The 24,283-nt window shown below is 41.3% G+C and overlaps 4 protein-coding genes across 5 annotated transcripts in view; 2 read left to right on the forward strand and 2 right to left on the reverse strand.

The window, feature by feature from the left end:
- Positions 1–1,886: 1,886 nt before the first annotated feature.
- Positions 1,887–12,430, forward strand: LOC130201686 (uncharacterized). Its single transcript, XM_056426779.1, has 5 exons — positions 1,887–1,973; positions 3,217–3,316; positions 3,722–3,942; positions 10,789–11,881; positions 11,987–12,430. Exons 1-4 carry the CDS (start codon positions 1,887–1,889, stop codon positions 11,851–11,853), a joined length of 1,473 nt encoding a protein of 490 aa, XP_056282754.1. The 3' UTR covers positions 11,854–11,881; positions 11,987–12,430.
- A 661-nt stretch (positions 12,431–13,091) lies between these two features.
- rmnd1 (required for meiotic nuclear division 1 homolog) lies at positions 13,092–17,118 on the reverse strand. Its single transcript, XM_056426538.1, has 12 exons — positions 17,037–17,118; positions 16,313–16,678; positions 16,117–16,222; positions 15,965–16,040; positions 15,553–15,592; positions 15,344–15,444; positions 14,781–14,887; positions 14,624–14,688; positions 14,431–14,507; positions 14,151–14,271; positions 13,934–14,050; positions 13,092–13,547 (listed from the first exon to the last, which is right to left on the reverse strand). The coding sequence occupies exons 2-12, from the start codon at positions 16,661–16,663 to the stop codon at positions 13,515–13,517; spliced, it is 1,194 nt and encodes a 397-aa protein (XP_056282513.1). The 5' UTR covers positions 16,664–16,678; positions 17,037–17,118; the 3' UTR covers positions 13,092–13,514.
- ccdc170 (coiled-coil domain containing 170) lies at positions 16,905–22,586 on the forward strand. Its single transcript, XM_056426780.1, is given in 9 exon segments — positions 16,905–16,928; positions 18,093–18,275; positions 19,357–19,659; positions 20,041–20,241; positions 20,310–20,483; positions 20,776–21,021; positions 21,160–21,330; positions 22,208–22,257; positions 22,259–22,586. Coding segments are annotated over 9 exon segments (1,554 nt in total). The 3' UTR covers positions 22,461–22,586.
- An 89-nt stretch (positions 22,587–22,675) lies between these two features.
- Positions 22,676–24,283, reverse strand: part of syne1b (spectrin repeat containing, nuclear envelope 1b) — a 92,940-nt gene continuing 91,332 nt past the window's right edge. For both annotated transcript variants that reach the window (XM_056425591.1, XM_056425589.1), the window contains one exon: positions 22,676–23,658. In XM_056425591.1, coding sequence (XP_056281566.1) covers positions 23,418–23,658 — 241 coding nt within the window. In that variant the 3' untranslated portion in view covers positions 22,676–23,417. The remainder of the gene's footprint in view (positions 23,659–24,283) is intronic.

Raw genomic sequence — 24,283 nt, forward strand, 5'->3', positions numbered from 1 at the left:
GAATGGGTGTAACACAAAATGTAGGAATACTTTCATTTATTAGATTTATTTAGGTTACACTCACAAAAACGATTCAAGCCCTTCTTCGAGGTGACACATTTAAATATTGTTTGATACATTTAAATAAATCAATTACAAAAATAGATATTTATATTTAATGGGTGTCACACAAAATGTATGAATACTTTCATTCATTAGATTTATTAGATGGTGTGTATATCAACTCAAAATAAATGTGTTTCATTGAGGACTACCCTTTGCGCATGCGCCAGCTGAAAATGAGTTGTTTACATGAGGTGAACACACTTTCAGGGCTGTACGGTGGTGTAGTGGCTAGCACTGTCGCCTCAAAGCCAGAGGTTCGTGGGTTCAATTCCCAGTCGGGTTGTTCTTTCTGTGTGGAGTTTGCATATTTTGTTACTTAGTTAGTTTATATTTTGAGTTGGACAAACACAAATTAATTTAATTCAATGAATATCGTTATTTTATTTTAGATGTATTTGATACAAATGAGTTGGACTAACTTAATTACATTTTATTGCACTGATCAGTGGCGTCCCTAGGCTAATTAGCCCCGAATGTTAATAAAAATAAAAAAAAAAAGATTTGGCACACAAGTGGTTAACACCTCCAGGTCGCACGTGACGTCATTCACCCAAAACAGCGGAGTCAGACTGGCAGCAGGCGCATGTAACAGCAAGCTGCTGTCTGAGAGTGTTTCTATGTCTACAAATTTCGCTGTTTCACTCCTCTGGGCTAAGCCCAGCGCCGCCGCTCCCATAACGCGCATCGCTCTGCCGTGATACGCGCCGACACATCCGCGCACACATGTGAGCACACTCTCGTCGACAACGCTCGCGGTGGGTCACTTTCCTATCTAAGCTGCACTGGCTAAGCCCCAGATGTATCCAAATCCTAGAGACGCCCCTGGCACTGATGTGCTAAATTTGAGTTGGAGTTGCATATCATTATTGGATGGAAAACCTGCCAACAATTTAATTGAGTTCATCCAATGAGTCATTTCTTTGAGTGCATCGGCCCAGTTCACATGAACACATGAATATGAAAGATGCTCCGGCAGCTTCATCAGACACAAAGAGCTGCAGACAGTCAGACCTCATCAAGAACATTACTCTGTCAAGGTTCTATAGAAGCTCAACTTCCCCCTCTGCACATGTTCACGTTACACACGTGAGCCAGGAAAGGTTGCAATGGATACGGATGAATTAAATGAATTATGTACATGAAAGCAACTACATGAGCATGAGATGGCAACTTTATTAACCATCATTTATGTCACAGTCCTTCGTTATGCAGATTGTTTCAAATGACTTTAAATCAAATGAACTTTCAAAACTAAATTGTGGATGCAATGCTCCGATTGCAGGACATCACGTGATGACTTTTCTAAAAACAAAAACAAAAAATGGTCAAAAAATGTATCTGCTGCAGTCATCCTATACGGCTGAAGAGACATTCATGAACCTTCACCGGACTCCGTATTTCACAGCACTCTTTGACTCTTCCTGCACGTCGTGGTCATCTGAGGACGCGATGTGTTTTTCTATGCACGTTTTTTTCCCTTTCTTCTTCTCCTCTTCTCCTCTTCTTTTTTTTTTATGCAGCGGGGAGGCGTGCCGGACCGAGCCGGGCCGGACCAGGCTCGGCCCATAAGGCTTCATGTGATCCTGCGGGGAGGTGTTCGGTTACAAAAATATGTTTTTGTCTCCATCCAGCTTTCATTTGAGAGCTCTGTCTCTACCAGATAGCTTCTTATTTTACCCTTCTTCTTCTCCTCCTTCTCCTTCTTCTCTTTCTTCTTCTCCTCCCCGGTGCGCAGTCGGGATATCCTACATCTCTTGTTCCGGGCGGTGACGCGCTGCGGGATGGGAGACGCTCAGTCTGCGCCGGAGGGAGGCAGCGACGCAGCGGAGGAGGACGGAAAGGTGCACGAGCAGTTCGAGGAGGGCCAGGTATCATCTTATCATTTATCACATTATATTATCATCTTATCGTCTTTATTTACCCACTGATCCAGAGTGTTGACATAGTGCAGATAACTCCTGCAACGAACTTATATACAATGTTTTTAAAAATATTTTAAAAAAATACTCATCTATACGCGCTTTCAGTATATAGCATAACACATTTTTGTATTTTTTTGGTATGATGTCTTATCTGTTGGTTATGTGTCATATAAAAATGCTGAGGCTTGGGCTTTATTGTTGTTGTTGTTGTTGTCGGGAAGGACAGAGCAGCTGCTGCTTGCCAACACATGCATTAGGAAAAGAAAAAGAAAAAAAGTCCTTGCCTCATTGGAGGCATCACGCTCACTTTATTAAAGGTGCAGAATGGAGGAGTTATTACCACTTTGTTTCTTGGTTAAGTAGTTTAAAATGTTGGGATCTGTCCCAATGGTTACTTTTGCGGCTAAGTCTGCTCAGAGCTGTTCGTGGCCTTCTGAAAACCCTGTTTTCCTCGTTTCATTAATGTAACAAAAGGTTTCCATTTATCGTAGAGATGAAGGGAAACAGGATGGAGGAATAACGACCTTTCATTCTTAGAAGAACCGGAGCAAAGCCCAGGGGGAGAGGTGTAATTTCCCCTTTGCTCCACTCAGCAGAAGGAAACATCAATTACTGGAGTACTACATCATCACTTGGTCAAGAAGAGCATGGAGGTTCATGTGGATTCATCAAAAATATTACACATAGAGAGTCCACAAATTAAATTTAATCTACTGTATCAAAGTCAAACTAATTCTTAGCAGGTATTAACAGGTGCCATAAGTCCTTACAGCTATATTCATATAGTTAATTATTGTTTTTGTCAATGTGAAGAACACATTTATTGTTCCCTTTCTCCTGCTCAGACTTTTCCAAAGTAATCTGGCTCAAGGATTTGAGATTTTGGACAATTAGGGTTGTTTAAATGAAGACTATACATCACATCATAGCCCGAGTTTAACATTGAAGTAGTTTGTTTCACACAAAGTACAAAGTCTAATGGATTTGTTTTATTATTCTCCAGCATTGAGCATAGAAGCAAAAAGTTGTTGTGGCTTGTACAATAGTTTAAAACTAAAACCAGTGCTTTTGAAATGACTGAAATTGACTACTAAAAGATGAGAAATTGTTTGATTATTAGTTTTTCCGTATGAGCTTGTCTTTGACAGAAGAGCAAAGGTACATTGTAAGTTCTTGTGTTTTCTTTCAGTCTCTCAAAAACAAAGACCCGATCTTTGAGGTCAATGTAGAAGCAGACAGCTTCAAACCAGAAGTCACAGGTCACCGGGAGGAGGAGATCGATGCAGAGGGTAGGTACCATAACACTATTACTGATGCATATATGTCAGCATAATTTCAACAGACGCAAAACTTGTTGGATTTCAGTTGAGTTTCATCTTCGTCATCGATCTTTTGCAGTTCTTGCAAATCCAAGTTATTTAATAATTCATATCCTTTCCTGGTCTTAGCTGTCCTCTCACCAGACAAAGATGTTTTACAAACAGAAACTCCACTCAAAGAAGAAACACCTTTAGAAAATGTTGAAACAAATGAAAAGGAATCGCCTAATGGAGAGGACACCGATGAAGCCATATCCCTGGAAATGAGTGAAATGGAGGCAAAGCAGAATGACATCAATAAAGGTTTTAGGAGATTTTTCAGTAACATTGGTTTGAAATTGACGGTCGATAGGGGCTCAGATGAAATCCCAACAGATGTGCCCAACGATACTGACAAAGAGGAGCCAAACAGACCAGAAGACGTTGAGGATGCCACGAAGGAAACCACGCGTGAGAACGCCGAACAGTACAACGACGCAAACGTAGCGCAGGAGACGTACGATAACGATTCAACCACGTGTCCGACCGTGACGGACATGACATCCGAGGAGGTTCTCGAAAATGCAGAAGAGAAAGCGACAGAAACCGAAGCAGAGGTCGAATCTAACAATGCGGATGCGGCGGCGACTTCGCCTCTCGGGGAAGCCGCAAACCAGGATACCACGACCGAAGAAGAGCCACGTTCCACATCTCCATCCAGTCCTGAGGAAGAAGCCGCCGTATCGCCGATTAGGAGATTTTTCACGACGAGAATCTTCTCTGGACTGCAGAAGAAAAAGAATCTCGGAGAAGATGAGACAACCAACAAAGAAATGAAAGATTTAGGCAAAAAGGAGGTCGTAGAGAAGACGGAACTAACTGTACAAGACCAACAGCAGGATAAACAAGACGTTAGTTTCGGTGTCGAGGAGGAAAATAAACTAAAAGGAGAGATCCGGACGAAGGATGTATCCCCGGATCCATTTACCATAATTGTCACTGAGCCTGAAGTTCTGAGTTCTCAAGAGAAGGAAAAGGTTCACGCAAGTCCTCTGAAAAGGTTGCTGTCAGGGTCTGGCTTAAAGAAGCTATCCAAAAAGCAAAGAGGCAGGAAGTCAAGTGACGCTAAGTTGTCCGACTCCGGAGAACATGTTTCAGATCAGATCCTGTCATCTACAGAGACGGCTGAGAATCAGAGAGAAGAAGGTGGTGCACAGCCCTCTACAGAGAGGGTAGGGGAGGAGGATGGTGCATGGGCTTCCTTCAAAAAACTTTTGACTCCAAAAAAGTACATGAAGAAATCCTTTTTGAGTAATGAAGAGATACAAGTCCCAGGTTCAGGAGAAGAACCAAAACCAAGCGAAGGAGGGCAATTATCAGATCACAGCCCAGAAGAAAGCAAAAAACGAAAAGACTCGTCCATTTCATGGGACTCTGTTTTGTGTCGATCCGGAAAGAGAAGAAGCCGAAAAACATCAGACTCTGATGATGAAACACCTCTAATTGATAATAATATAAACAAACAAGACGGTGGATCTAAAAATGGTGCAGAATCGGACCTAGCCAATGAAGTCAATGACATTTTCGCTTCTTCGCCCGAACAAGCAGGAAGTCCTTCAGACGCCGATGGAGCTTCAACATGGAAATCATTGAAAAGACTTGTCACCCCTAAAAGGAAAGCCAAGGAAGACAATGAAAGCAAAGACAGTGCTCTATCTGATAGTGAAGTTCCTCAGGATGAGTCCTCCTTTTCAATAAAGAAACTCCTACCAAGACGAAAAAAGAGGAAGTCTGTCGAAAAGAAGGACCAAGTATCTTCAAATGAGGCCGATAGAGAAGCTGCTTCAGGCGACGAAGACTCCGACACGCCGGCTGTGGTTCCATTGTCTGAGTTTGATATAGTCGAGACGGAAGTTCACATACAAACACAGGCCAACGTAGAAAGTCATAAACTCAAGGAAGGAGACTTTGAACTCCAGCAAGACCACCTTGATACGATGGCTGAGCCAGTCCTACCGTGTGACAATCTGCAAACCGAAGCAAAGACGGTCCAAGGCAGTGATGATGCTTCAGAGTATCAGGCCACTACAACCTCTGCTGCTAGTGAAAAAGCAGACGATCTCACTGAGTCAATCAGTAAACAACAACTCAGTGACATCCCAGAGGAGGCCACTCCGGCTTCGGCCACCGAGGACGCAGCTAGAGATGACACCATAGCGGAGGACCTGATAGAGATCACCTCTGAGGCCATTACTGCAGCAGAACATTTCGACATTACCCTGGGGGATGAAACTGAGATGATCTCTGCGGTTTCCCAGTTATCCTCAGAGTCTTCAAAAACGTCCGGCAACACAACACCGGTTCCAGCTGAATATGTCGTTGAGGAAACGGATGTGCTTCTGCAACAGGTTGTTGAAACCATCTCCATAAGTCCGGAGACAGTTCCCGCTTATTCATGCGAGATAAGATCTGAAAGAAAAGCGTTTTCTGTCTCGCACCAAATACTGAAAACATTTGTAAAGCCAACAATTCTGGAATTACACAGAAGTTTAGATACTACTGAAATTCACACAGGCTTTGAGGTTGAAGAACTGGATGCAAATAATGACCTTGCAGCTATAACCCAAATAGAGAGCATCTTTGAAGTCAATGACTTGGTTTCCACAGAGATTTTATCTGAAGTTCCTACTGAGGAGTTTGACACTGCTGAACTCACTGAAGATGAAGTACAAGAGGTTAACGTTACACATCCAGAAGACTTAGGAAGTATTGATGAGAGCTATTATTTGGTGGAATGCCTGTCGGAGGTTAATGAAGATGACCCAATTGTTCCAGATAATGGTTCTCTAATTGAGGAACAACAAACTGAAACAGAGCACCCAAAACTAGACCATCAAGAAGCAGACTTGGCTGCAACAGAGGCAAATGCAACTAAGGATGGGGCTATGGAAGAGGAAGTCCCATCTCTGACAAATAAGGAAGATCAGGTAACGGACAATATCGCTGATCAGATTCAGGCTGAGGATTTTGATCAACAACCAGCAGAGGTGGGAAATTTGCAAGAATTAGCAGATGGACAAGCTCTCACATTAGGTTCAGAAAAGGGTGGTCCATCACTTGAAAAGGACATAACAGAAGGCATAGCAGCAGGCAAAACAGTTACATTTGAACTCAAAGAAGTGGAAGATGAACTAAACACGGGAGCTTGCAAACCTGAACATGTTGAATTACCAGAAGCATCAGTTGAGCAAGCCTTCACATTAGATTCAGAGGAAGGCAGCGTTCAATCACCAAAAGAGGAAGAACAATCAGAAGACAATCTACAAGATGAACCCAAACAGTTAGCAGAGATTTTCACTGAAGTCAGTGTTGAGCTTGAGAACGTTCCAGAAGGAGAAACATATGAACCGAGAGAGGAATCGCTACCTCTTACTGAAGCCAATCTTGAGCCAGTGGATTCTTTCAAAACTGAACATGTTGAAGAATCAGAATCATTAGAAGCTGTTCAAGCCCCAACATTAGATTCAGAGGAACGCAGTGTTCAATCGTTTGAAAAAGAGGTGATATTAGATAACGTTCCAGAAGCAGAAATAGTTCTAGATGAACCCAAACAGATAGAAGAGGGTCTCAATGAAGACAGCTTGGAGTCAGAAAACAAAAAACTACCAGTAAATGTTATAAAAACTGTCCAACCAACATTAGATTCAGAGGAGCGCAGTGTTCAATCACATGAAAAAGAGGTGATATCAGAGATTGTTCCAGAAGGAGAAACGGATGAACCTAAAGAGGAAACAATAGCTCTCATTGAAGACAATCTTGAGTCAATGGATGCTTCAAAAACTGAATATGTTGAAGAACCAGAAGTATTAGAAGCTATTCAAGCACCAACATTAGATTCAGAGGAAGGCAGTTCTTCACATGACAAAACAGGGATATCAGATAATATTGCAGAAGGAGGAACAGATGAAACCAAAGAGGAAACAATACCTCTCACTAAAGACAATCTTGAGCCAGTGAATGCTTTCAAAACTGAAAATGTTCAAGAACCAGAAGTATTAGAAGCTGCTCAAGCACCATCATTAGATTCAGAGGAAAACCGTGTTCAATCACCAAAAGAGGTGATGTCGGATAATGTTCCAGAAGCAGAAACAGCTATAGATGAACCCAAACAGAGAGCAGAGGGTCTCACTGAAGTCATTGTTGAGCCAGTGGATGTTTCCAAAGCTGAACATGTTGAAGAACTAAAAGCATCTGAATCTGTTCAAACACCATCATTAGATTCAGAAGAAGACAATGTTCAATCAACAAAAAAAGAAGTAAAATCGGAAGAAATTACAACCACAGAAACAGTTACAGATGAACCAAAACAGTCAGAAGAGGGTCTCACTGAAGTCAGTGTTGAGTCAGAAAATAAAGAACTACCAATGAATGTTATGGAAACGGTTCAAGAACCAGAAGTATTTAAGGCTGTTCAAGAACCAGAATTAGATTCAGAGGAGGGCAGTGTTCAATCTCATGAAAAAGAAGTGATATCAGAGATTGTTCCAGAAGGAGAAACGGATGAAACCAAAGAGGAAACAATACCTCTCGCTGAAGTCAATCCTGAGCCAATGGATGCTTCCAAAGCTGAACATGTTGAAGAACTAAAAACATCCGAAGCTGTTCAGGCACCATCACCAACAGAGGAAGTAAAATCAGAAGAAATTCCAACCGCAGAAACAGTTACAGATGAACCCAAAGAGGAAACAATAGATCTCACTGAAGCCAATCCTGAGCCAATGGATGCCTCCAAAGCTGAACATGTTGACGAACTAAAAGCATCCAAAGCAGAAGTAAAACCTGAAGACGTTCCAACAGTTTCAGATGAACCCAACCAGTCAGAAGAGGGTCTCACTAAAGTCAGTGTTGAATCAGAAAACAAAGAACTACCAGTGAATGTAAGAAAACATTTTCTAGATCCAGAGGTATTTCAGGCTTTTCAAGTACAAACATTGGATTCAGAGGAGGGCAGTGATCAATCACATGAAAAACAGATGATATCAGAGATTGTTCCAGAAGGAGAAACAGCTATAGATGAACACAAAGAGGAAACAATATCTCTCACTGAAGCCAAACCTGAGCCAAAGGATGCTTCCAAAACTGAACATATAGAAGAACTAAAAGCATCCGAAGCTGTTCAAGCACCATCATTAGATTCAGAGGAAGACAATGTCCTATCACCAAAACAAGAAGTAAAATCGGAAGAAATTCCAACAGCAGAAACAGTTACAGATGAACCCAAACAGTCAGAAGAGGGTCTCACTGAAGTCAGTGTTGAGTCAGAGAATAAAGAACTACCAATGAATGTTATGGAAACGGTTCAAGAACCAGAAGTATTAGAAGCTGTTCAAGCACCAACATTGGATTCAGAGGAGGGCAGTGATCAATCACATGAAAAAGAGGTAATATCAGAGATTGTTCCAGAAGGAGAAACTGATGAACTCAAAGTGGAAACAATAACTCTCACTGAAGCCAATCTTGAGCCAATGGATGCTTCTAAAACTGAACATGTTCAAGAACCAGAAGTATTAGAAGCTATTCAAGCACCAACATTAGATTCAGAGGAAAACAGTGTTCAATCCCATGAAAAAGAGGCGATAGAGATTGTTCCAGAAGCGGAGACAGTTATAGATGAACCCAAACAGACAGGAGAGGGTTTCACTGAAGTCAGTGTCGATTCAGAAAATAAAGTACTACCAGTGAATGTTATGGAAACGGTTCAAGAACCAGAAGTATTAGAAGCTGTTCAAGCACCAACATTGGATTCAGAGGAGGGCAGTGATCAATCACATGAAAAAGAGGTGATATCAGAGATTGTTCCAGAAGGAGAAACAGCTATGGATGAACCCAAAGAGGAAACAATATCTCTCATTGAAGCCAATCCTGAGCCAGTGGATGCTTCCAAAGTTGAACATGTTGAAGAACTAAAAGCATCCGAAGCTGTTCAAGCACCATCATTAGATTCAGAAGAAGATAATGTTCAATCACCGAAAGAGGAAGTAAAATCGGAAGAAATTCCAACCGCAGAAACAGTTACAGATGACCCCAAAGAGGAAACAATACATCTCACTGAAGCCAATCTTGAGCCAGTGGATGCTTTCAAAACTAAACATGCTGAAGAACCAGAAGCATTAGAATCTGTTCAAGCACCAATATTAGATTCAGAGGAAGGCAGTGTTCAATCATTTGAAAAGGATGTAATATCAGATAACGTTCCAGAACCGGAAACAGTTATAGACGAACCCAAACAGTCAGAAGAGGGTCTCACTGAAGTCAGTGTTGAGTCAGAGAATAAAGAACTACCAGTGAATGTAATTGAAACTGTTCAAGAACCAGAAGTATCAGATGATGTTCAAGCACTAACATTAGATTCAGAGGAAGGCATTGTGCAATCTCATGAAAAAGAGGTGATATCTGAGATTGTTCCAGAAGGAGAAACAGATGAACCCAAAGAGCAATCACTACCTCTCACTTGCCAATCAGAGATTGTTCTAGAAGGAGAAACAGTTAAAGATAAATCCAAACAGACAGCGGAGCATCATCATGAAGTCAGTGTTGAGTCAGTGGATGCTTCCAAAACTGAACATGTTCAAGAACTACAAGGAACCGAAGCTGAACAAGCAGCCACACTAGATTCAACGGTGGTTATCCTTCTCTCATTTGAAAATAAATTAGAATCAGAGGATGTTCCAGAAGTGGAAATAATTACAGATGAGCCCAAACCGGAAAATGAAGTTGAGCCAGAAGAAAAACTCCCAGTAGAAGACGTCAAAACAGAACATGCTCAAGAACCAGAAACAAACACAGATGAAGGGACATCAATGTGTATGCATGCAGTCCCAGAAGGTATGGAGGGAAGTAGTGCTGAGAAATTTGAGAAGCAAATATTGTTAACTGAAGTTGACGAAGAAAACACTGACAGTGTCATTGCTTCAGTTGCAGATGGACTTCGGGGTGAAGGTGTGACACATCTGGGTCCCTCTTTAGAGATAGCCGAGGCCCTGAAAATAGAGCGCATTACACAGGATGTTGGGGTTGAGCAGGCACAATGCATTCCAGAAGTCGTAGATGAGTTACTGACATTAAAAGAGGTTTGTGTATCCACTGTGAATGAGGAAGCAAGTAAAGTTCAGGTACTAGAACCGCCGGTATTAACTGAAGACAACGCCGCAGCTACGAATGAACCGAAACACGAAGTGCATTTCAACGCGGCGCAAGTTGGCGTCACGGTGGAAATAGAAAGGGAGTTTTCAGGCACCGAGACGGAGACCGCTGATGTGGAGCATGCCGCGGTGGAACATGCCGTAGTGGCACAAGTCGTCAAATGCGATATAAAAGCTGTGATACTCAACGTTTCGAAAGAAAAAACAACCCGTCAAATTGCCGAAAAGGAAGACTCTCCGCATCTCTCCGCAACTCCCGAGATTGAAGAGGAAACAGTTAATGAGCAAAACAAGGTGCGCCTTCAAAAAGTCATTCAACATGTAAAGGAACACTTACCAGAGGCAGGAGCTGAATCTCTGGCCGTCAACTTGGGACAAGAAGGTATTGTTCAGCCAGATGTTGCGACACAAGAGAGCGAGATGATCCACACAAGTGAGGTGGAGGATCAGAAAGAGCCGGCTGAAGGTGATGCATCGGTCCTGGAAAGACGAGACGAAATGTCTCCGGTATTCGGGGACATTGCGGCAACCGGAAAGCAAGCGACCGAGGATCTCATGCACGAGAGTGATACTACACCACATTCAGGCATCACTATCCACGATGGAAAAGACAACGCTATCGAACCTCTGATTGTACCGCCTGCTAACGCTGGATTAGTAGAACCCCAAAACACCGGAGTCCTCTTGTCGACTGATAACACAGAGTCCCCTTCGAGTCTTTCCATTGAATTCAAACTCAACATACAGTTGGGGCGAGCAGATGAAGCAGCTACCCCACCGCCAACGACAGAGAGGTCTGAACCGGCGGCGAAGACGGACGTGCCTGAGGTCGCCGTTCAGGCCACGGCGAGCACGGAGCGAGCGGCCGACTCAGATTCAACGGAGAGAGCCGTGATTACAACTCCACCCGTACTGCTGGATATCTGCATTCAGGCGACGGGACCACAATTCAAAGCGGGAGAGAGAGTGACGACCTCCAGGGACCGGGCAACGGAAACAACGCAAATGGAGAAAGGCAACCGAGACACTCAAAAAGAAGAGGAGCCCGCCAAGCCAAAAGAGGACCAGGATGTGTGGATGGATGCGGAGGAAGAAGTCGACGCTCAAGAGAAACGTCCCGGACTTCGGTCGGAGAGCGAGCGAGAGGGAACGGAGGCGGGACTCGAACAGGAAGTGGAAGTGGCTCCCGGTTCCGAGGAAGAAGAAAGGCAACGGGAAATGCCCAAAACAGTAAAAAGACGTGAGACTGACAGTGAAGGTGAAGATTTTGACATCGCACTCAAGCATCCTGATACTGCGAGTGTCGCAACGATGGAGAGAAATTAATTCAGCTCAACTTCAGAGTCACTCACCGGTAAGACCCTCCCTTTACTCTGGTTTCTATTTCTATACAGTTATAACATATCTAATGGAATATCCAAATTAATAAATCTAATGTGACTTTCTTTTGTCTTTGAAGGTTGGACAATCAAAATGGAAATCAATCAAGTCTGTAAGAGGTTTTCAAAAATCCATTAAAGTGGTAGAAGAACATTACAGGAAACTTTTATTAGACATTATGTTCTACTTATTATTATTATCATCATAATAAGTGTGATTAATGAGAGAAATCTATGCAGTGTGATGAAAGAGGTTTGACAATTAACATTATTTAATGACATTGTTCAATAATTCTCATGAGTTGTTTCTATATAGTGGACTTTTCCAATCATGTCATGTCTTTTCAAATATAAATAATGTTTTAGCAAAGATCTCTCGATCTATTTTTAGATTAATATGTATGGCTAATAGAGTATGAGACAGATTTTTTGTTAGCATTTATGTAAGTATTAAGAAATATACATTAATGTTTATGACTATCCACTGTATCACATCTGTGGTTATAAAGTGTTCTGTCATTCTGCTTTTGTTTAATCATTTCACATTAAACACATGTTCCCATGACAACCATGCAGGTGAAGACTATAGGTAGAGCTGAACGTGCTATTACTGTATATTATAATTGTACATAATGACTTTATTATACAGGCTCATGTGCTCATTTTTAAATCTCCAAGCAGCTTTACGGTAAGTTTTGTTTTAGAGTTAAATTCATCTTCACATATGTATTTATCAATAATTAAATTGTAATCAGCAAAGCCTCAAACAATGATCCCGTTTTAATTTCCTAGTGTTCAATTACAAAATGCAAAACATAAAACCAGTTATATGTTCATTTATATATATATATAATATATATAGACACACACACATATATATAGATGTTTCTTTCTTTAAATATATATATAAAAAATCATACATAAATATATATACAACATATTTGTGATGAGTATATATATATATATAAAATATATTTATATATGTATATATGTAATATATCTATATATACGAATATATTATGTATAAAATATTCTTTTATTGGAATAAATTCATACCTGGATATTTTCAAGTACTTCTTATATTGCAAACTCTTGTATATTGAAACCTCTAGTGATATTCTACTGGATTAATAATGAATAAATATGTTTGAATATTTATGTGCACACACTGACACACAGCTGTCAAACATTTAAAACACTTTATTGCATCTTTCATAATTTACAGCATTCACAGTTGGAGTTCTTGAACTTTATAACTTTTAATAAGTTAGAACATCTTGTTTTTTAAATGTATCTTCAGACACAAAAATAATGTCGCTAAAACATGCATATTTTCATAAGTGAATCAGACTTTTGAACAGAATGTAAAAAAAATTGAATAACTGTTGTTGACCACAAAAATCCCAAACTTTCAAAAGTCCCACTGACACATTTTGTGTTCTGCCTCGATGGCCAGCAAAAAAAGAAATAAAAAATAGATTGTGTTGTTGATAACGAACAGGAGAAAGTAACGCGATAAAAATTGATATTTGGGTCCGCTTCACGCCTGCAGAAATCCCGGTACCTCTGCGTGTCCTTTACCGATGTGTGCGTTGTGGGAGGAGCCGCTCAGAAGATCATTTTTAACAGCTCAAACATAACCTATGAGAAAAAACAAGCAAACAAATGAGCTTAAAAACAAAAAATGTAGAGATGTACACGAACCGTAATACTCAAATTACACAATTAGAGTAGATCAACACGTGATGGGAAGAGGTTCGTTTTTAAGAGGGTTTGATGAAGTGAATGAAAACAAAACTTTTATATTGTTTGTGCACTCATTTAAAAGCGTAAATATTGTATAAATATTGAATATGTAATCTTGTGTTTTTAGGTTTGTTTTGTGACATCTGCCTCTCGGGACTACAGATGAGAAATAGCATCTTGGCACATTTACAGAATTGTTTTTATTAATGTCCCTCAAATAAACCAAAGTAAAAAAAATGTAAAATTAAATTAAGGGCCCAAAGGATTCCTCGTCTCCTTACCTCGATAGCAATGAGGATGATGATCATCCACTCCAGCCTCAAGCTGTGCTTCTCGCTCAGGTGGCTCCTCATCAGATCCGTTAACTGTGAACAATGCTCCAGCTTCTCGTTCACAACCTAAAGAACAAACACAGAAACACGTTGTTCTCTCTTGTCAGAAGGAGGCGCTGCATCACAACCACGTTCATTATTTTGAGGGGGGGGCGGTTTTATTTACGTTGACCCGCCGATTGATGCTGAGGAACTGGCACGTCTTGTCGTAGAGTTTCTCCAGGTTCTCTCGGTCCCAGTAGAAGTCCGGTGTGATGAGCAGGTCCGACCTCAGGTTGATGCAGTGTCTGCCAGGAGGAGAAAAAAACAAACCTAATAATCTAATACAACTGGAAAATCTTCTCTGGCTTTGAAACTTTAAATAATAATAATAATAATAATTTAAAAAAGGAAACGTCGCAGCTCCCTCGGAACAAACGACGATTTAAAAAGAAAACATGAATTACCGTAAGGTGAAAAGTTCCCCGATCTTCTTCATGACCTCTGCAGAGGACAATTTAACTCTTTTGCCAGATTTCAGCGTCTAGCGAGATGAAGACAGACGAGCATGAAGAGGAGCACAAACAAACAAACAAACAAACAACAACCATCACAGGGGATCAATAATGCAGAGCTGCTGTCTGCCTGTGTGCACCGCACCTCTGGAATGGATTGAATCGACTCCACGAAACTGTCCAGAAACACCTCCCATATCGCCAGCTTGACTGGAAAAGAAAACATGGAGGTTGAACTCGTGTGGTGGAAGATGACACTTCAAAATCCTTTTGATTTGTAAATAGTCTCGGCTGGTTTTCACCTGACAAGCACAGAGCATTTGAAAATGCAAATTTCTCCAGAGCAGCTTCCTGTTGGTCCATCTTATCGCTCAGGATGAAGTTGCCACGCTCGAGCTTTGTGTTTCCCCTGAAGAAGAGAGACTTAAATGCAATGGACTATATGTATGTATATAAATAAATAAATATAGAACAAAATATAGAATTTTTTTTCTTTATATATACATAATATATATACAAAATTATATATATATAAATATTTATGCAACATATTTGTGATAAGTGTATATATACATATATATATAAAGAAAAATATTATATATATATATGTAAAATATATTTTTACATTTATATATTTTTTTATATATATATATATATAAACATTTATAAAAAAGTATAAATATATAATATATAAAGAAAAAATATATATAAATATAAAAAAGAAAAACATTCTTTCTTTCATTATATATATAAAGAAAAATATATACACACATATACAACCTATTTGTGTATGTATATATATATATATAGAATATATATATATATATATAATGTATTTGTGATGAGTGTGTGAGGATCAGCGTACTCTCCAACCGTGTAGTTAATCTCTTCGTTTTCCCAGTGGACCAAAGCAACTTCATAGGGTTGGATCTCATGTTGCTCCAGTAGTCTCAAAACCGTTTTCCTCTGAAAAAACAGGAAAAAAGTTACTTTGTCGAAGAAGTACGCAACCGTAACAAAGTAAACGAGGACGACAAGTAATTATATATTATACTAGAATTTATATATTTTTACCATTTTCTCTTCAACATTCCAGAAAATGACGGAGCCTTCCCTGAAATTACAGATCGAGAGTCAGTCTGTAACTTCCCCGGAAAATAAATAGAAAATTGCCATAATAGTGTCATTACAGGTCGAGACATATTTTATTTTATTACACATGTACCACAATATCACTCGCATTTAAAACATTTAAATAATGACAGCAATTGCAATTCTTTTTTCATATAAATATTTTCTACAACTCATTACTGAATAAGTACATATCAGAACTTAGATGAGGAGCTATGGAAGGTACTCAGGTAGTATTGAGGTTCCATGCCCAGACAGATAATATAACTAGTTAAAAAAAACTACTCTATATTGAGCAATCTGATCATTTATATAAAATAAATGAAAGAACAAAAGCAGACAATTGTATTTCGACCTGAAGAAGAACATCACCGCGTCGTCATCGGGCTTCGCGGCCATGTCGGTGCTTATCAACAGCACATTCGAGGCATCTGAAATTAAAACATGTTATATATACACACACACACAATTACAAAATAATAACATATATATTTGATTAAATCATACCTCTTGGCAAATCAATCTCCTGGAAGCCGTGGCCAATCAGGGCGTGGCACAGTGTTGGCAAATGGTACTGATCCGCTGTAGCAAAGGCAATGCATTGCATCATGTCCTACAGAGAGACACATGGGGGGGGGGGGGGGGGTGAGGACATGAACGAACGAGACGTCAACACTTTAAAAAAGAGGACCGGCTGAATCACCTGGTCCGGGTTCAGGGGAGGCTGGTTGGCTCTGGAGGGCTGTTTAGTCCTCGGTCCTTTGGGAACCCTTTTTAAGGACCCGGTCGCTGGTTTTAAACTGGGTTTCAACACGGAGGGCTTCGGGAGGTCGGGGGAATAAAACCTCTGCTGTCCACTTCCACATTTAATCTGTTGGCGAGCGGCTTGAAGATCATCAGAGGCCCTCCAAAAGATCCCTGGGGCACACCAGCTGGATGGAGTCCTGGGTTTGGAGTCGTACTGGGACAGGCGGGCCGAGGCACACATGCAGACTGGTTTCCTCCCTGCTGGTCCCAAGGCTCCCAGTCTGGACCACAGAGTCCGGGGGAGCATCTTAGCTCAGGTGAGCTGCAACACAGGAAACAGCCCGTGAGGTGTGACCCTCCAAGCAACTCCTGCTGCAGGACCCTGCACCCTGGAGCCACAACACTGAGAGCAGATATGCACGTGCACTTAAATATGTAATTTAAGACCTCTAAAAACATCACTGCTAATATCTAAATAGGACCCAGGAGAAGATCGACTACAAGCCAAACCTTCACTAGTGACGTCAGCCCGGTTACACTCAAAACACATGGAGCACTGCAGGGAACTTCAAGTACGATAAAAAAGAAGCCCACAGAGGTGACCCATGTGCTGACGTCACACACGTTATCGGTATCAGTGTGTGACGTCAATGATAACCGATACGTATTAATGAGCTTACCGGCGTCGGAACACGACGGGTTTCTTGTTCACGTTGTATGCTTGTGTGTGTGTGTGTGTGTGTGTGTGTGTGTGTGTGTGTGTGTGTGTGTGTGTGTGTTTTGTTGCGGCGCACTTCCTGTTTATGGTGACGTAGTAAGATAAGTGAGGGTGAAGTGTGCCCCGGTCTGAGATTGGCAGGTTGTGCGTCGCCGCCAGGCTCCGTAGGACTACTCCACAGTGAATATGCACACTCACGTGCACACACAGCAATAATACAAATGTGATGAGATGTTACGTGTCGACGTGGACTTATTTAAAATGTTCAGGAAGGGTTTGTAGTCCAACACAAGTATGTTTTGTAGTTTTAAGTGAAACTGAATGATATACTTGCGAGTACTGAAGTGACCAAGTGGAAACCATCATGATGCCTCACGATAAATCTATAAATATAATTACGTTCATTCATTGTGAATAGTGACTGAAGAATGCTCAGGTTGGTGCTTCAGAAGTTAGGCGACCTGCAAGTCTAATCATAGGGTTTAAAAACACGGCCACAGTTGTCCTTCACATCTTCATTTGCTTGTTTTGCCTATTTTTAAAAACTACGTTATTTTACACATTTACCAACTGTTTATAAGCTATGAATTATCCAACTGTTTATAAGCTATGAATTATATATTTTATTTGCATCCAAAGATCTTTAAAAAAAAGAAAAGGTTTTGATAATGTCAGACGTTCTCAGTGCAGCAGCACCCCCTCTGGTGACCTCTGGTATAGCTTGTGTTTGGTGTTGCCAGGACACTTCTTAAAAAACAGAGACAATTCTCCACTGTTTCCACTTCCCCTGCACCACTTCTCATTATGGAAGTTATGGAAAGCTCTGATGAGGTATGCCAACACAATATAAATTCATTTTTATATCTTTATGACACATATTTGTGATTGAACATGAACTAAATTGCACCTAATTTTGCTTTTTAACCAGCTTTTAATTTATACATGTCCTACAATAGATACAAACATGATAATTATACGATAAATTATAGATTTTGAGTGCTTTTACCTTTTTTTTTAGGTGGACCAGTCTCATGAGAGGGACAGGCTGAAGATGAGAATTGCCGTTTTGGATGAGAGTGTGAGATCCTGTGAGCTGGAGTGTAGAGCCAGCAGAGAGACGGTGATGATGCTGGTGGCCGCGCTGGACCGAGAGAGAAGGAAGGCCGCCAGCAGCGCGGCAGCACTACACTCACTCAAAGGGGTACACGTTGAACATATTTTAAACATACACTACCCTTCAAAAGTTTGGGGTCACTTAGAAATGTCTTTATTTTTCAAAGAAAAGCACTGTTTTTTCAATAAAGATAACATTAATCAAAAATACATTCTATACATTGTTAATGTGGTAAATGACTATTCTAGGTGGAAGCGTCTGGTTTCTAATGAAATATCTCCATAGGTGTATAGAGGCCCATTTCCATCAACTATCACTCCAGTGTTCTAATGGTACATTGTGTTTGCTAATCGCCTTAGAAGACTAATATCTGATTAGAAAACCCTTGTGCAATTATGTTAGCACAGCTGAAAACAGTTATGCTGGTGATAAGCTATACAACTGGCCTTCCTTTGAGCTTGAAGTTTGAAGAACAAAATTAATACTTCAAATATTAATCCTTATTTCTAACCTTGTCAATGTCTTGACTATATTTTCTATTCAATTTTCAATTCATTTGATAAATAAAAGTGAGTTTTCATGGAAGACACGAAATTGCCTGGATGACCCCAAACTTTTGAACGGTAGTGTATAACAATATTTTCTTACTGGTCTTGTACACTACCGCTCAAAGGTTTGGGGTCACCCAGACAATTTCGTGTTTTCCATGAAAACTCACACTTTTATTTATCAACTGAATTATTAACAGAAAATATAGTCAAAACATTGACAAGGGTAGAAATAATGATTTTTATTTGAAATATTAATGTTGTTCTTCAAGCTTGTGGCTCAAAGGAAGGCCAGTTTTATAGCTTCTCTCACCAGCAAAATTGTTTTCAGCTGTGCTAACATAAAAATGATTTTCAAGGGTTTTCTACCCCTCCGTTAGTCTTCTAAGGCGATAACACAATGTACCACTAGAACACTGGAGATGGGCCTCTATACACCTATGTAGAGACTTCATTAAACACTAGAGAATAGTCATTTACCACATTAACCATGTAGAGAGTGTATTTATGATTAATTTAATGTTATCCTCATTGATAAAAACGTTACTTTACTTTGAATAAGGACATTTATAAGTGACCCCAAACTTGTGAACGGTAGTGTACGTGTCTACCTCCGGCAGGAGTCAGAGGGCCTGGCGGCAGGCAGGCGGAGTGTGGAGATGGAGAGGGGGACCCTGGTGGAGCGGCTCGACGCCAGCAAGAAAGTTGTGGAGGCGGCGAGGCGAGAGTCCCGTTGTCTGGAGAAACAGGTGCAGGAGCTGGAAGAGAAGCTCCAGAGGAGCCACAGAGAGACTCGCGCGGCGGAGGAGAAGCTGCAGAAGTTCCTGGAGAACGTGGCGGGCCTGCTGCCGGGGAAGAGTGAGGACGCTCCTCTGCTCACGGAGGAAGAGGTTCTGCACAACCTGGATGAGGTCTGCAATAAGGTGAGGGGTCAGAGCGGGTAAAGGAGAACAAAGACATATAGAACATTTTTTTTTAAAGAAATATATATATATATAAAATATCTTCTATTTATATTTTATATTTTTATTTAATTTTAAAAAAAGACATATACATATATATAAAAAGAATATATATATATATATATATATATACATATTTTTACTCTACATTGACTCTTCCCTTTACATCGACTCTTCCCTTCACATTGATTCCCTTCACATTGACTCTCCCCTTTACATTGACTCTTCCCTTCACATTGACTCTCCCCTTTACATTGACTCTTCCCTTCACATTGACTCTGCCCTTTACATTGACTCTTCCCCCTACCCTGAGATAAACGTCCCCTTCCTGCATGTCTTGAGTCCCTGTCGGTGATGGAGGCCCGGCTGCGTCACGCCTCCGAGCAGCTGAGTGAGCAGGCGGAGCTCGGGCTCCGGGCCCTGCAGAGGGCTCAGCTGGCGGAGCAGCAGGTCCAGGACCTGAGGGAGCGGCTCCGAGGCCTGGAGGCCGAGCTGCAGGCCGCAGACGTGCAGCGCGACGGGCTGAGGCTCCACAGACAGCATGTGGGTAAAGAAGTCCGGAGAGAAAAGCTCCATGACTGGGAGATGGTATGTAGATGACTTCCATCCAGTTTGCAGAGTTCCTGGAGCAGCTGTCGGAGGCCATGAGGGTGGAAAGCGTTGCTGTGGATCTGGGCTTCGACATGAGGCTGAAGCTCACCCTGAAACGGGCGGAGCAGCTCGTCAAGCAGGAGGCAGCAGCTCTGGTGGAGAGCAGGAGTCTGACCTACAGCCTGCAGAGAAAGGTATGGGTTTTATTCTTTAAATAAATTAACATTAAACAAATACAAAAATGTCAGACATAAAAATAACAAATTAATTTTAAAAAACAGGGCAAAATGATATATATATATATATATATATATATATAGAAAAGAAGAACAAATAATAAAAAACAAAATATATATAAATATAAATACATATATTTGTATAAAAAAGAATAAATAAATAGATTTAATTTTCTTTCTTTTTAAATATATATAAACATAATTATATATACAGCATTTAATAAATAATAAAACTCCATGTCTGCGACAGTTCAAATTGCAGAAAGACCAGCTGGAGAGCAAAGCCCTCCATGTGCAGCTCCTGAGGAACAAGGTGTCCGAGCTGGAGGAGGAGAAGAAGAGGAGGTGCTCGGCGTCGGCCGTGGAGCGAGACGATGCTCACCTGGAGACCCGGAGGCTGAGGAGGAAAGTGGAGCGTCTCCAAGGCGACCTGAAGGCCGCCGAGCGGTCCAACGTGGAGCTCGAGGCCCGGCTGGTCCACAACAGTGAGCTCAAGGTAGAGGGCCGAGGGGTCCGGACCCCGACCAATAAACACAGAGGCACTTACACCTCATAATCCACCAGGCTTCTGTGTGTTACTTCTTTAACTGAGTATTAGAGAGCAATGCAGCCGTTAACTGTGTCTGGCGTGGAGATGCGAGTGGTGGAACAGGACCGGGCCCTGCAGGACCAGAACCAGAGGCTGGAGCAGCTGGACACGGTGAGCTCGGACCTGAGGAGCCGAGAGCAGCAGAGCAGAGAGGACCAGCGGCAGCTGGCCGGCCTCAGACGGAGCCTGAGCCAGCTGTCGGACAGGGAGAGGGAGGTGAGAGGTTCAGGGACATCGGGACAGAGGCGTTCTAGTGCTGCGGAGATACAAGACTTATTATGCCTTTAGAGATTGTTTGTGATTGAAGAGACAAAACTGGTACTAAAAACACAACCTTGTGTATCCATCACCCATCCAACTATCTATCCATAATCTATCTCTACATATATCCATCCATCTATCTATAAATCTATCTGCACTTCACACATTTCTTTTGTTTGCACTGCACACATACACACAAATTTCATTTGCACTGCACACATATACACACTCTGCATTTTGCACACTGTCTATATTTAATATTTTTGAATTTGATTTGTCATTGATGTTGTGTGTTGTGTATGCATGTGTGTTGTATATGTACATATATATTTTGTTTTGTTTACTTTGTATACTTCTATATCTTTCATCCCTGTTTTTTATATTTGTGTTTTGTTTTTATTCTTGTGTGTTTGGTGTATTGGTGCTGCTACTTGTAATGACAAATCTCCCCTTGGGGATTAATAAAGTATATATCTATCTATCTATACAGTATATCTCTCTTGACTAGGGATGCTCCAACTCTTTGTCTGCTTTATACAAGTTAGACATTTAAACATTCTCATAACTTCACAGTAAAATCTATCCTCGGCTCGTCATTAATAATTGATCATGTTTATATTGTATTGATCACGGTGACCGTGTGCAGTTGGCATGTGGAATGATCGATTTATTGGGGTTTGTAAAATTGTGACGCAAAAATTAAATTCTAGAAGAATGAATGAAGAGTCTGCTGATACGATGTTATTTATTTTTTAGGAGTTTTAATAAAGATATCGCTGGTTTAAAAATCAAACTCCATATTCTTTTACCTCTATAATTTCTTTCATCTCAGCTGGTGGATTTCCGGATGGTGGTTTCCCAGATGTTGGGTCTGGACGCCAGTTCTGGATCTTCCAAGCTATGACATCATCAAATCATTGGAGGGTCTTCTTCACACGTATCATCACCACCATCATCACCATCCTGGTAACATGGCCTGGCATTGTCCTGCTCACCAGAGGCCTGAAGTCCAGGACCTTCCCTCCAGCTCCTCTTTAGATCTTCCTCCCTCCGGGTCTGCTCCCCTTCATGAAGCCCAGATTTAATATATATATAAATATACACACATGCCAAACTGGACTTTCATATTAATGTATTCTTGTGGTCTCACAAATATATCAAAATAAAACCTTATCAAATCATAGAAAACCCTATTTGTCTTGTTTTGTGTTTTCAGGAAAAGCTCAGTGTGAATATGATTCACTAAAATGATATTAGATATGTAAAAACACATCAAAAAAGAAATAAAAAGACAAATATAAACATGAGAATTTGGCATTCATTGTTTTTGATGGTGGCATATACATACATACATTTCCCAGACTAATTTATAACCATTATATACACATGTTACATCATCCTGTTATACATTTGTTACTGACAGTCATACAAAATATACAATAGTTCTATATGTCATGATTCTCCATCCTAAAGTTGTATTTTGTTTAAAAAATAAAACAGCAACATGTATAAAGACAGCAGGTGACCAGTTAAACTCTTGAAAATGGACTGATATTAAAAACACACGACTGAGCTGAAAATAATCTTTCGTGAATCGATGTAATAATTCAAGTAAAAAGTGGACAGTGACGCGAGTAAATAAACCGCATGCCAAAAATACAGGTCAAAAAATTATCGCAATGTCAGAGATATATTAAATGTTGTTTTTTGTTGTGTTTTATTTTTTACAAGCAAAATAATTCAGCGTTTACCTTTGGTGCTAGATCTCACTGTACTGTGTATGCCACTGAATGCACCTCCAGATGCTCCTGAACGCACCACAGCATCACTCAGCGCAACATGTGTATGACACTCAATGGACCTCCAGATGCTCCTGAACGCACCACACCATCACTCAGCGCAACATGTGTATGACACTCAATGGACCTCCAGATGCTCCTGAACGCACCACAGCATCACACAGTGAGATGCTTCATGTTTTGTTCTGCAGCACAAAAGGATGACCCAGACCTTTTTTAACTTTTCAAAAAAAGGACGCCGGTCTAGACCGGGGGGGGTCCGTTAAAGTATCTGAGCATCGGGTAGAAGGAGTGAGCCAAGTTGTTGGAGTTCCCGCAGTAGTCCTCCTCGGTCATGGGCAGCAGGAAGGCCAGCACCACCAGCAGGAGCATGGCGAGCTGCAGGGGCAACGCCGCCCACAGGACGCGCCGCGGGAACGAGGACCTACAACCCGCCGCCGCCGGGTCAGAAGGGGAGGAACCGGATCCAGCGGCGCTGAGAGACCTGCAGGGGAACATTCGGTTACTGCGACCAATGAGAAACCAGCGGCGTCCTGAGGAACCTCGTTTTCAGAGCTCGAGAATGAACTCGGTGTAAATAAGCGACTGATTGAATAAGTCTAGTTTAATAAACACGGTGCGCTTGAACTCCTCTCTAATCTGATCCATACGCCTCTTCGTTTAGCCGTCGTTTAGCGACGTCTAATCAAAAACGAGCCCCCTCGGTTCAGCGTGGCCGTCACGAGACTTCGCCAACGTGGCTCAAGAGCAAAGTCGGGACACCGTGCTGAGACCGGGCTGTTAAACACGAGTTACACAAGACTACACATTTCACTCCTGAGCTTAAAGACAAACACACATGCTGCGAGGAGCCGGCGGACAATCACACGCGTGTTTTATTAAAGTCCTGCGGAGAAAAATGCAAAAGCAAGAGGGGCAACAGCGGTTAGAAACGGGCGTGTACGTGTTCCTCTGCTTCCCTCCAGCGACAACTGAAGGAGCTCACGGCAACAACACTTATTCCCCAAAGTGTAGTCCTACTTTATTGTATATATTTTACAGCTAAACTGTCTTCTTGTGGCATCGGGCAGCTCAAGGGAATCAAATTAAAGAAGGTAGCTCACACGTAC

The sequence above is a fragment of the Pseudoliparis swirei genome, chromosome 11 (genome assembly GCF_029220125.1).
Source record: "Pseudoliparis swirei isolate HS2019 ecotype Mariana Trench chromosome 11, NWPU_hadal_v1, whole genome shotgun sequence".
In the NCBI taxonomy this organism is placed as follows: Eukaryota; Metazoa; Chordata; class Actinopteri; order Perciformes; family Liparidae; genus Pseudoliparis; species Pseudoliparis swirei.

What these genes read in the sequence shown, in the direction of transcription:
- LOC130201686 (XM_056426779.1), top strand. Translation starts at nt 1,887, where the DNA reads ATGGGAGACGCTCAGTCTGCGCCGGAGGGAGGCAGCGACGCAGCGGAG. An exon ending in AGCAGTTCGAGGAGGGCCAG is followed by an intron (nt 1,974 to 3,216) that starts GTATCATCTTAT and finishes GTTTTCTTTCAG; the next exon opens with TCTCTCAAAAACAAAGACCC. An exon ending in CGACAGAAACCGAAGCAGAG is followed by an intron (nt 3,943 to 10,788) that starts GTCGAATCTAAC and finishes GCAACTCCCGAG; the next exon opens with ATTGAAGAGGAAACAGTTAA.
- rmnd1 (XM_056426538.1), bottom strand. Translation starts at nt 16,663, where the DNA reads ATGCTCCCCCGGACTCTGTGGTCCAGACTGGGAGCCTTGGGACCAGCA. An exon ending in AAATGCTCTGTGCTTGTCAG is followed by an intron (nt 14,689 to 14,780) that starts GTGAAAACCAGC and finishes TTTCTTTTCCAG; the next exon opens with TCAAGCTGGCGATATGGGAG. An exon ending in CGATTCAATCCATTCCAGAG is followed by an intron (nt 14,508 to 14,623) that starts GTGCGGTGCACA and finishes TCATCTCGCTAG; the next exon opens with ACGCTGAAATCTGGCAAAAG.